This window comes from Callithrix jacchus, chromosome X, assembly GCF_049354715.1.
Source record: "Callithrix jacchus isolate 240 chromosome X, calJac240_pri, whole genome shotgun sequence".
NCBI lineage: Eukaryota > Metazoa > Chordata > Mammalia > Primates > Cebidae > Callithrix > Callithrix jacchus.
This window is the reverse complement of record NC_133524.1, coordinates 4,016,158-4,029,530: the sequence shown is the minus strand read 5'-3', so window position 1 is coordinate 4,029,530 and position 13,373 is coordinate 4,016,158. Positions and strand designations below refer to the sequence as shown.

The window sequence follows — 13,373 nt, the reverse complement described above, 5'->3', positions numbered from 1 at the left end:
TTACCACAGTCTGCAGGCCCAGCTACTCAGGAGGCTGAGGCAGGAGGACCGTTTGAGCCCAGGAAGTGGAGGCTGCAGTGAGCTGTGATTGTCTAAAACAAAAAACAAGAAAACTTCTCCCTCATAAGGGCATTTTTTTAGATGAACACAGAGCAAGTGTTTAACAAGTTGTTATCAAGAAGTAGGAAAATGAGAAAATAGTAAAGGCTTGTATTAAAGCCTTGTATTCATGCACTCGGTCTAAATTTCTGTGAATGTCTTTTAAATTCAAAGAGAAAAATTATTGATCTATGCATATGCTCATGAAAGTGCTCAATTTGGCAAAACAGCCAAAAGATTGTTGGAGATAATATCACATTGCCTAGTTATCCTTCTCACCCAGTTATTTATGTACTGCAGAGACACAGTTGCCCAAACTTTTGGAATGTGAAAGAAAGCCAGGTGTACAGGCTGAAAAATGAAAATTTAATCATTGATTACACTGAGTTATAATTGGCTTTTTTCACTAAGTGACTTTTGGTTCTTTATAGATACAGCTTGATTTTGTCTTGTGTTGACTTCTTGTGCTATTTTTTCTGTAGAAAGTTTACATGACCCTTGAAACTGTGTTATTGTTTATTTATAAGTAGATAACTTTGTCTTCCTCAAGAGATCACCAATTCCAGAGGGCATTCATGTTATTTTCATAATAAAGAAAAAATAAAAATATTCTAAAAGCTTTTGAATTTTTAGGCGGCCAGAAAAAAAATTCTACTACATGGCTCAACATATTTGTACAGAAAAAAGTCAGTCATTAATCCACAATAATTCAAGCAAATTCAATACATAAAGTACTTTCGGGCAATGCACATAGAGGGGTCAGAATGCTTTATTGATCCCCAAATCAAAACCAGTGACAAACACAGAGGCATCTGATTCTCCAACATAGTTTGATCGAACGATTGAGTGAAGAAAATGAAACATCTTCATTTACCATTTGGTAGTATGAGGTGAATAAAAAGAATGCAGAAATGTATTTGTTTAAACTTCCTTTTCTTTGAGACAAGGTCTTGCTCTATCGCTCTGTCTGGAGGGCAGTGGTACAATCATGGTTCACTTCAGCCTCAACCTCACAGACTTAAGCAATCCTCCCATCTCAGCCTCCACATAGCTGTAGCTGAGACTACAGGTGTGCACCATCACATGTAGCTAATTTGTTAGATTTTTTTTTGAGAGACAGGCTTCTCCCTATGTTGCCCGGGCTGGTCTCGAACTCCTGGGCTCAAGTCATCCTCCTGCTTCAGCCTCCCAAAGTACTGAGATTAGGGGCATGAGCCACTGCACCCGGCCTGCAAACTTCCATTTATCGACCTCTGTTTTCTGCACTTAGAGCCACAGAAACTATTAGTACTGGGGAGTACCAAGCATGACATTTAAGGGCAACACTGACGATTCTAAAATGCACGTGTTTTATTTAACTCTGTGAAAGTACACAGACAAAGAATCTTGACTCTTTCAAAGTAATCTCCCCAGAGCTATCCACATACTCATAGGTGCTGTTCTCGATTTACCACGCTTAGAACTTGACTTTGGAAACATTTTCAGAGCCTAGAGCGTGTTCTTTCAGGCCTGCGCTGCTTTCCACGGGAATCTCGCTTCACTAAATGCGTTACTGACACCATCTCCACAGATGCACGTCTTCACCCTTTCCAAACTGACTTGGGTTTTGGCAACATTTTGAGTGAGTTTTGTTTGTTTGTTGGTCTTGCTTTGTTTTTGTTTTTTAGGGACGGGGTCTCGCACCGTCACCCAGGCTGGAGGGTAGCCATGCAGTCACAGCTCACTGCAGTCCTGAACTTATGGGCTCAAGGGATCCTCCCATTTCAGCCTCCTGAGTAGCTAGGACTACAGGCACACTCTACTACATCTGGCTAACTTTAACAAAATTTTTTTGTAGAGATAGGATCTCTCTATGTGGCCCAGGCTGGTCTTGAGCTCCTGGCCTCCCAAAGTGCTGAAATGACAGGCATGAGTCACCATGCCTGGACTTGAGTGGCTGTTATACAAGATATAGTAAGGAAGCTTTACACCGCTGTTAGGGAATTGAAAGATGATTTTTAACCAATGACCCGGAGAGAAGAAAGTGAAGCACTGACACCGTCTTTTTCTACTCTTCCTCATGGTAACAAAAACTTCCGGAATTTCCAGACTTCATCTGCATGCTCTAAAAACATGTTCTCAAAAGGCAGTTGAAAGAGTCAGCTGAATGACTTATATTTACACTTCACTAATCAATTGTTTGAGAAGACACTTGGCTAGGGCCGGGCCAGGGAAGACGAAAAAGAGAAGACACTTAACCAGTTAACCCAACTGACCAGTGACTTCGGGATGATGTAAGGAGAGCCTTCTGTGTCTTACAAAATTTGAGTTGTTCCAAGAACAGAGTAACAGCTGATCTCTCAAATGACACATGTGGATCTCCCTGGCTAACGGCAGAGGAGTGATTTATCCATTACATTGCTGAGGGCTATTGTTTGATTTAATACTGACCAGGCAGAAACAGGAAGTCTTCCTTGTAACTGAGCGGGTCACCACGTCTAAGGGTTGAAATCATTGGTTGTTTTTGCTGGCGAAAAGCATAGGCCCGGCCGGGCAGTGGCTCACACCTGTAATCCCAGCACTTTGGGAGGCTGAGGTAGATGGATCACCTGAGGTCAGGAGTTCAAAACCAGCCTGGCTAACATGGTGAAACCACGTCTCTACTAAAAATACAAAATTAGCCAGGCATGGTGGCTCACACTGGTAATCCCAGCAACTCGGGAGGCTGAGGTAGAAGGATTGCTTGAACCCAAGAGGTGGAGTTTGGAGCAAGCTGAGATCGTACCACTGCACTCCAGCCTGAGCAACAGAATGAGACTTTATCTCCAAAAAATCAAAATAAAATAAAATAAATAAACATATGAGAATAAAAAAATAAATGTGGTATTATCTACACAGTGGAATACTATTCAGCCATGAAAATAAATGAAACCATGTCTTCTGCAGCAACATGAAGGCCATTATCTTAAGTAAAATAACTTAGAAAGTTAAATACCAGATGCTCTTATTTCTAAGTGGGAGCTAAACCATGTGCACACATGGATGTAGAGAGGGAAAAATAGACATTCGAGACTCCAAAGAGCAGGAGGGCCGCAGAGGGTAAGGGGTGAGAAGTTCTGTAACCATGTGCGTTATTCTGGTGATGGATAAACTGAAAGCCCAGAAGGCAGTGGGTAATATATCTACATAACAAAACTGCACCTGTACCTCTTAAATATATACAAATTAATAAGAAGCATAATGATACATCTCTTGACCACTTAAGGAAGCAGAAATCTTAAAAACTATCTGTACGAATTATGAATTGCTTTGTCACAACACCCACAAACTTGAGAAAAACACCCACTTACTGAGAGACTGAATAAACTGACAGTGGCCCGGCTATCTACAAACAATGTTTAACCCCAGTACTAACGACAGAAATGCAAAGGGTAGAAGAAGCTGCCAATGGATGGGAAAAATTCATAGTCTGGCTGCACCAAGTGTTGATATGAATAGAAACAGTCAAGCTCTCATACACATTTCTTTGGCGAGGATAAAATAGTCCTGAAACCAACTTGGAATCAGTGAGAATTTTCTAGTAAACTTGAACATGCTCATTCTTTAGGGCCCTAGTTAAAAAAAAAAAAACTGCCAAAGCCCGTGAACAAATATTCAGACCCACGTTGTCCATGACCAGAGAATACCGAAAACAACCTATGCACTCAACATTTGACTCGATGAATAAAACAGGACAGGCACACAATAAAACTGCAGTGATCATGAATAAACTCCGTGTACATGTGTCGACATGAATGCATTTCAAAGTCATAATGCTGAGTGAAAGAACCAAATCAGACAAAATTATATGCACTATGAAATCATGATGTGAAGTTCAGAAACAGGCAAAACTAAACAATGTGTTGTTGAGGGATATTTACACAGACAATAAGCAATACGAAAGATAGAAGGACTGAAAGTCTCATTATTGGGTTGGCATTTTTGGTTTTGTTTTTCAAAATTAATATCTTAAATAATGGACATTAATTTTCTAAAGTATTATTTAAACTCAATCCATTATATGTTTTATGCATACTTCCTTATGTGTGTGTACAAAGATAGACAAGGGGTAGGGGGGAGAGAGAGAGGCATGGAGGGTGCAAGGCGGGGAGGGAGGGGGGAAGGAGTGAAAAGGAGAGAGTGCAAGAAGCAAAAACAGGAAGGAGAGAGTATTGAAAATACTAAAGAAATAAATAACATGTAAAAAATAAAGAATAAAGACTCCATTTCACAGGTCCTTTTATTTCAGTGGGCTTCCATGGTTTGCAAGCAATCACACATCACATCTGTGCATTACCCACTTCACTGCCCAGCATTGCTGACTTTTCGTTTGTCTGTCTGCCTGCTGTGTTCTTTAGTTTAGAAATCTCATGACAGAAGACTGCTCAATTTTGCATCCTTGGCGCCTCGCACGGTGCCTGGCAAACAAAGGAATCAATATAATTAAATTTAAAAATACGTAAAAACCTTAAAAATTGACTAAAATAACGGGAGGACATGCGCCTTATTTTTAAACTTTCAATGAGTCCATGGGGAGTGTCCCACCCCACACCACCCACCACACTCCCCACACACACTTTTAATAGCCTCTCCTCAAGATGCAGTCTTAATTCATACATAAGCAAACTAAAAGAAAACACAGTTCTGAAAACGTGAAAAAAACTCTACCCCCCCCCCCTTCTAGGTCTTATTATGTTGTTTTCAATGTCCAAACACAATTGATTTGGCAACCCATGTTTTCTTAAAATTCCTACGGGCATTCGTTCAACCGAACCACAGTAGCAGGCTACTTGCACATATTTGTATATTTGGATTCAGATAATGTTTTCCATTTACTTTTAAATGATCCCATATAATGTGCTATTATTCAACTGTACCCCCACTGAATATAAATAATTTAATATTCACATTTCTAATGCCTGCCAGCAGAAGCAATTTTTTCCCTCAAAATGTGTAAGACAGAGTAGGTTCGCATGCTTAATGCCAACAAAAATGGCCTGAAACTATTTATTTTTCATTTTAGAAATACTATTGCAATATAGACAGAACATAAACTCAGTACTTAACAGAAAATTAATATCATTTTAATGTTCTGTTATGATGATTTCTATTCTCCATTGCTTTTGCATTTATGAATAGTTTGGAATAGACTTTCCATAAAATTAAGTCCTCAATCTGGTTCTCAAAACTATCCGAAGAACCAACCAGCATTATATAATAGCACAGATGTGACAGTACGATTTTTTAAGTTATGAAAAGAGAGACAAAAATGACTGAAAAGAGGCAAAAATCATACTATTTTAGTTTTAAATAGCTGATTTTTCTTTTTTTTCTTTTTCTTTTTTGATTTAGACAAAAGTTCCCACTCCATCAATAGTTGGTTTTTACTACAATTCAGGAAGAAAGCTAGTTCTAAAATTTCTGATAGTTGAAATAGCTACATTTTATGCTTAAACATTAACATATATTACTAAAAGTTACAAAGAGCTGGTTAACATGTAAAATTTACAGATATAAACTTTCTGATTTGTTTCTTCTTTATCAAGAAATCCTCATGCTACCAAGGCAGCCCCATTGCTAAATGGAAACAGTGTAAGTCTTTTTACATCTTCACCCTCTATTCCTAGCAGACTGAAGACCTTGTTGCTACAATGCTTATTTAAGAGAAATATTTCTGGTTAGAAATGGTGTAATAAAGTCCATCTTTAACTCTCCTCTGCTTGGAAATCATTTCAAAAAACACAATACAGGTGAAAAACAGAAAAAGTGCTTCCTTTTTATGAGAGTAAAAGATACAAAATATTCAGGATCACAAACAGTGGAAGCCACACAGGGCTGTGAAAGAAGACAGAGAAAATAACCCTGGCTGCAAATTCTAATATTCAGGAAAAATCAATTCTCCATGAAAGGAGAAACCAGAAGTCCAAGACAAATATTTCTTGTTGTCAATAATGAGAAAGTGTGCTATGGACTCATGGTAAGAGCTTCTCTGCAACCAGTGTGAATTCAACAATAAAAGAAAATGGTATGGAATGAGAAATCACAGAGACAGCCATATTTGTAGGAACCACCTCATCACTGAGACAGACCCAGGATGAAACATGAATGCAGGGTGCAGCTGCCTTGCTTTTTGGGTAAAACAAAAAGGTTAAAGATCTTACTGGGAATCCCATTCAAAAGGAAGGAAGGAAGGAGGAAAGGAAGAAGGGAAGAAGGGAGGGAGGAAGAGGGGGGGAGAGAGGAAAGGAGGGAGGGAGGGAGGGAGGAAGGAAGGAAGGAAGGAAGGAAGGAAGGAAGGAAGGAAGGAAGGAAGGAAGGAAGGAAGGAAAGGTATATATTGGAATGAAGTAAAATAGTTTTTATTCATAATGACATGATCTAACATGTAGAAAATTTTCTAGCATTTACAGAAAAGCTACCAGAACTAATAAGTGGATTTAGAAGGTCACAGAATACATGACTTGTTTTAAAAATTAAATTATACCAGTAACATAAAGTTGGAAAACAAATTATTTTAATTGTCATTTACAACAGTAAGTAGTACTGAGAGACATAGACTGAGCAAATAATCTATGCAACACCTGGACACTGAAATTTTTAAAATATATATATTGGTGAAAGAAATTTATGAAGAGCAATACATGGAAGATATATCACCTTTGTTATTTGAAAGAGTTGGCATTGTTAAGGTGATAATCTCCCCTTACCAGGTGTGCGATTCAAGAAATGCCAAGCAATGATTCATTAGGATTTTTTTATATTGACTAAATCCAACATTTACCTGCAAATGCCAAGGACCTAGAATAGCAAAGTAATTTGGATAAAGAACAGAATTAGAGCACATATGCTTCTTAAGTTCAAGACATACTAGAAGGCAACAGTATCAATATCATGTGTCACAGGCAGTAGGACAGACAGGAAGAACAATGATTTCAAATAGAGTCCAGAAACAGAACCACACAGCCATGCTCAATTGAGTCAATGTGGAAAGAATAAGCCTTTCAAGAAATGGTGTAAAAATAATAAGTGCTGTTTCGGAATTTTTTTAAAATTTACCCTTTTTTCACACCATACACAAAGTTGCACCAAAATGTATCATAGACCTACGTGAAAAAGCTGAACTATTAAACATCTAGGTGAAAACACATCAACAAGTCTTCTTGAATTTATAGAAATGATTTTTTAGGGTTGGGCACAGTGGCTCATGCCTGTAATCCCAGCAATTTGGGAGGCCGAGGCGGGCGGATTATTTGAGGTCAGGAGTTCGAGAACAGCACGGCCAACAATGATGAAACCCAGTCTCTACAAAAAATACAAAAAAAAAAAAAAAAAATTAGCCTGGCGTGTTGGTGTGCACCTGTAATCCCAGCTCCTTGGGAGTCTGAGGCAGGAGAACTGCTTGAACCTAAAAGGCAGAGGTTGCAAACAAACAAAAAAAAAAGGAAGGAGTTTTTAGATAGGACACAAAAAGCATGAATCATAATATTTTTAAAAATTAATGAAGTGGACTTTATCAAAAATTTAAAATTCTCTTTAAACAACATCATTAATAAAAGAAGAGATAAGCCACACACTGGGAGAAAATATTACATAAAATATATTTATTATATATTCGGAATATATAAACAACTCAATTACAAAAGACAACCAACCCAATAGACTACTGACAAAATATTTCAACAAATACTTAACAGAAAAATTATACGCACACACACTCACACACGGAGCCAATAGGCATATAAGCAAAGATACCCATCATTATTAGTGATCAGATCAGTGCAAAGGCAGGCCACAGAGAGCTATCCCCACACCATCACGAACATAAAAACGTTTTCAGGCTTAACAATAACAAGCACTGAATGTAAAGCAGCTACAACCCTCCTACATTCTCAGGTGCAAAGTGAGACAACAACTTTTGGAAAACAGTGCCGCATATGAACCTAAACCTGTAACCAAGAAAAAACAATTTAGAAATAGCCTATGGGCACATTTTTATTCATAATAGCTCAGGCAGGTAAATACCTCCATTGTCAACAAATTAAGCTATTCCGCTGGGATTATGGCTTTTTTTTAATTTACACGGTCTCATTATCCCTGTGTATTTAATTTTTCTCCTCTGGGAGCCTCAGCATTTGCCTTGGAAGTGCCTCAAGCAGGCGACTAAGCCACCTTCACTCACCTTCGGTTGACCTCACCTGGAAATGACGGAGAAAATGTATTTTTCTCATTCTAAGCACACCTGGCTGACCTACCATGCAATAATTACATAAATGGGTTCTCTGCACCAGATAGCTCCTTCCATTGCAGAAACATTGCTATTCACATATTTTCACCCCCCAGCTAAACCTCATATGAGGGTCTAAGACAGAACACCAGAATGTGTCAAAAATCATTGATTTCGGAGCTAAGTTTTTTTTTTTAATGCTAGTGTTTGGTGCCATCTAGTGGGGTCAATTTGCTATTTAACCCCCCCCCCCACACACACACACACACACAAATATCACCGTAACAGAGGGGAGAGGATCCCTTTTAAATAGCTCCTTCCACTGCAAAACATTGCCATTCACACATTTTCACCCCCCAGCTAAACCTCACATGAGGGTCTAAGAGAGAACACCAGAATGTGTCAAAAATCATCGGGTTTGGAGTTAAGGTTTTTTTTCAAATGTTAGTATTTGGTGCCATCTAGTGGATTCAAATTGCTATTTAAGCCACATACAAAATCACCGTAGCAGAGGAGAGAGGATCCTTTTTAAATAGCTCCTTCCATTGCAGAAACATTGCCATTGAAACATTTTCACCCCCCAGCTAAACCTCACATGAGGGTCTAAGAGAGAACACCAGAATGTGTCAAAAATCATCGGGTTTGGAGTTAAGGTTTTTTTCAAATGTTAGTATTTGGTGCCATCTAGTGGATTCAATTTGCTATTTAAGCCACATACAAAATCACCGTAGCAGAGGAGAGAGGATCCTTTTTAAATAGCTCCTTCCATTGCAGAAACATTGCCATTGAAACATTTTCACCCCCCAGCTAAACCTCACATGAGGGTCTAAGAGAGAACACCAGAATGTGTCAAAAATCATCGGGTTTGGAGTTAAGGTTTTTTTCAAATGTTAGTATTTGGTGCCATCTAGTGGATTCAATTTGCTATTTAAGCCACATACAAAATCACCGTAGCAGAGGAGAGAGGATCCTTTTTAAATCAATGAAATCAAGAATTGCTTTTCCCAAATAAGTGTGGGCCAGGCGTGGTGGCTCACGCCTGTAATCTCAGCACTTTGGGAGGCTGAGGTGGGCAGATCGCTTCAGGTCAGGAGTTCAAGACCAGCCTGGCCAACATGGTGAAACTCTGTCTCTACTGAAAATACAGAAATTAGCCAGGATGGTGGTGGGCGCCTGTAATCCCAGCCACTTGGGAGGCTGAGGCAGGAGAATAGCTTGAACCCAGGAGGCAGAGGTTGCAGTCAGCTGAGATCACGTCACTGTACCCCAGCCTGGGTGACAGAGCGAGACTCCATCTCAAAAAATAAAAAAACAAAGTGTGAACTAGGGCTCAAAATTCTGATGCCTGTCTTATTTCTTTTTTTTTTTTTTGAGACGGAGTTTCGCTCTTGTTATCCAGGCTGGAGTGCCATGGCGTGATCTCGGCTCACCGCAACCTCTGCCTCCTGGGTTCAGGCAATTCTCCTGCCTCAGCCTCCTGAGTATCTGGGATTACAGGCAGGTGCCACCGTGCCCAGCTAATTTTTTGTATTTTTAGTAGAGACGGGTTTCACCATGTTGACCACGATGGTCTCGATCTCTTGACCTCGTGATCCACCCGCCTTGGCCTCCCAAAGTGCTGGGACTACAGGCTTGAGCTACCGTGCCCGGCCTGTCTTTTTCTTAATAATTAAAATGAACTTTTGCTTGATGAATATGAGGGTGATATTCTTTTTTGAGAGTGATAAAAATGTTCAGGGCCTGGATGGAGGTGATGGTTGTACACTAGGATGCATGCTGTGTACTAAATGCCACTGAATTCTATGCTTTGAAATAGTTAACTGTATGTTAGAGTAATAACATTTTAAGAAAATATAAATTTCCAGTGGGAGGCATAGTAGGTAACATGACTGCCCACACAAGAATAGTCTTTAGATCCGCCCAATATTGTCCAACATTGTTCCTTTAGATGGCTATATTTTATTTTACCTTGGATTTTATCTGCTATGTCACTTTTTCCCCCACTTTCTCACCTCGGCTATGCAAACATTCCCCTGCCCAGCCTTCTAGCCCTCAATCCTCCTGGGAGAATCGGCATCCTTCCCAAGCCATCTAAGACGTGGTGTCACTGCACTTCTGAATGTCCCTGGGTCTCTATGGAAGTTTAGTAGGGTTAGGAGCTGGCAGCAGCTGTCCCGACTGTTGTGCCCTCTCATCCTGCCAGGCAGCCATTGTGGGGTGGGCGATGGTCTGTGGACCAGGTGTGGGGAGCTCCCCTTGCAGTGCAGAACTCATGGATGCACAGAACAGGTACATCCTTCGTGTACAGAACGGGTGTGCAGGGATGCCTGAAGTTGGGAGAGGACAGAGCACCGGGCAGGAAAGCCAGCACTCTTAGGCGATACACTGTGGGGGTGGCAGGGAGGGAGGTGGGAGAGATGATTTCAGCAGGGAACAGGAGTTAGTTGGGGAGGCTTGCACCCATCCACACTCTGGATGCACTCACACAGGCACACGCACTCACTCCCATGCACACGCTCCCATTCATTCATGCACACACTCACACACTTGCTCTCTCGTGCCCCTTACACTTGCCCTTACACACCTGCATACACATGACCTTAAAACTTGCACACTCAGGTCCACACCCAACACACATACACAGTCACACACTGAAAAACACACCCACACACTCATGCATCACAACCCTACACTTCACCATCACATGCACACTCATACACTCACACACATTCACACTCACACCCTCATTCAGTTACACAGTCACGGCCGTACATATGCACACTCTCATACACTCACACACTCAACAGACACACACACATACACACTCATGCATGCTTATACTGTCATTCATACACACTGACACACAGCCACACAATGTTACACTACACACACTGTTATACTACACACAACTGTCACACTACACACACACTTTTACATGCTCTCACACTCATACCCACTAGCACACAGACATGCTAACAAGCAGTCACACTAACTCACACCCTCACACTCCCATACACGCTTGCACTGCACAATCACACGCTGACACACGTGCCTTCAGAGTTCACACACACACTTCCATGCATTCACTCTGCACCTTTTTGCACGCTCATACACTCATTCACACTCCCATCGTCAACACACACAATTCTGCCTGTCCTCACACTCATACACACTTGCCACACACACACTGTGTTCCTCGCACACTCACATATCCTCTACATTCAATCACTAATTTACCATCATGACCACACACACGCAGGTTTTCAAATGCACTCATACGCATACGAACTTGCGCACACACCCTTGCACACTTGTTCACACTCCATGTAGTCTCACACTCACATGTACTCACACACACCCCCACCCGCTCACCCCAAGCCCACCTGACGCTGACCTGTGCGGCTGGCCCTCTGCCTGGGCTTGGAGGCTCCTCAGGGCAGCGGCTCCTGCTGCTTTTCCCACTGCCGTGTCTTCTGTGGCTTCAACATCACCTAGTGCGGGCTGCCATTTTACAAACGCATTGTCAGCAGTCAACCAAAGGAAACCCACTGGCGCCCGTACCCTGAGGACTAACCCTGCGGCAGGTGCCCTCAATAGTCAAACTTATTCCCTGGCCCCAGCCTCGGGGGAGAAGCGCTGCTGCCTGTGCACTGCATTTACAGATGAGACTGGGAGAGGTTTAGGGAGGGGCTGAGTCCCCTGCCTACACAGCTGGCTCCAGTCTGTCTTCTCACCCTCCCGCTTCTCAGGCTAAAATCACACTCGATGTTCTTGTGGGGCTGTTTGATCTGGACATTGTCGAAGAAAAAATGCACCACACAAGTTAAACGTGCAAGGCAGGCTTGAGTCAGGACTATTGCCAGACCGAAGAGAGAAGGAGCTTAGCTTTGTTAAACAAAAGGCTGGAGAGTTTCAGTGCTGGGGTGAGACGCTGAGAAGGAACTGGAGACATTAGCAAGAGGTTAGGAAATGCGGCAAAGCCATCTCTGTTCGCTCATTGGAATTTTTCAAAACTGGAAACGGCCCTTCTACAAAGACTGAGAGATGTATCATCTTCAATTACTACATTTTAAAGGGATGGCTCTGAGGTCTTAAGAGAGACATTCCTGGGTTGTAAAACTGGCAAGAGGCTAGAAGAAGACTTGAGAGGAGATTTGCATCTCAAAGAGGTAGAGAAAGAACTTGCCATTGCAAGTTTGCTAAAATAAATCTTCCGTTGATGGGTGGAACTGGAGGTCATTATATTAAGTGAAATAAGCCAGGCACAGAAGAAAAATACTACATGTTCTCACGCACATGTGGGAGCTTCAAACCCAGATCCCATGGAGACAGAGAGTAGACTGTGAAGGGGGATGAAAGCAGCTGGATTAATGGGTTCAAATGTTTGGGGGTTTGCTTTTTGCTGACAGGCTTCTGCTCTGTTGCCCAGACCGGAGTACAGTGGTGCAATCATAGCTCACAGTAACCTCGAACTCCTGGGCTCAAGTGATCCTACCACCTCAGCCTCCCTAGTAGCTAGGACTACAGGTACGTGCCACCATGCCAGGCTGATTTTTCTATTTTTTGTAGAGACAGGATCTCACTAGGTTGCCCAGGCTGGTCTCAAACTCCTGAGCTCAAGCAATCTTCCCACTTTGCAAATACACAGTTTGATAAAAGAAATACGACATAGTGTTCAGGAGATCAACAGGTAACTGTAGTTTACAACAATCTATTGCACTTTTTTTTTTTACACAGAGTCTCAGTCACCCAGGCTGGAGTGCAATGGCACAATCTCGGCTCACTGCAACCTCTGCCTCCCTGGTTCAAGTGATTCTCCCTCCTCAGCTCCTGAGTAACTGGAATTACAGGCACCCGCCATCACGACCAGCTCATTTTTATGTTTTTTGTAGAGATGGGGTTGCACCATGTTGTCCAGGCTGGTCTTGAATTCCTCACCTCAGGTGATCCACCCGCCTCTGCCTCCCAAACTGCTGGGATTACAGGCGTGAGCCACCGCACCCAGCCATCTTGGTGTTTTTAACCCTAATAA

General features: G+C 41.7%; 1 protein-coding gene across 9 annotated transcripts in view; it reads right to left on the bottom strand.

The window, feature by feature from the left end:
* Positions 1-13,373, bottom strand: part of LOC144581030 (uncharacterized) — an 85,277-nt gene that overhangs the window by 23,184 nt on the left and 48,720 nt on the right. For 4 of the 9 annotated variants that reach the window (XR_013531548.1, XR_013531550.1, XR_013531551.1 and 1 more), the window contains 2 exons: positions 11,736-11,842; positions 4,340-4,535 (listed from right to left, as the gene is read on the bottom strand). Coding sequence is in view for 4 of the 9 variants with exons in the window: in XM_078362915.1 (XP_078219041.1) it covers positions 11,736-11,842 (107 nt within the window). In the remaining 5 variants the exon portion in view is untranslated. Of the gene's footprint in view, positions 1-4,339; positions 4,536-5,435; positions 7,420-11,735; positions 11,843-13,373 lie in introns of those variants that run through there. The other 5 variants (XM_078362915.1, XM_078362916.1, XM_078362917.1 and 2 more) reach the window with 2 other exon arrangements.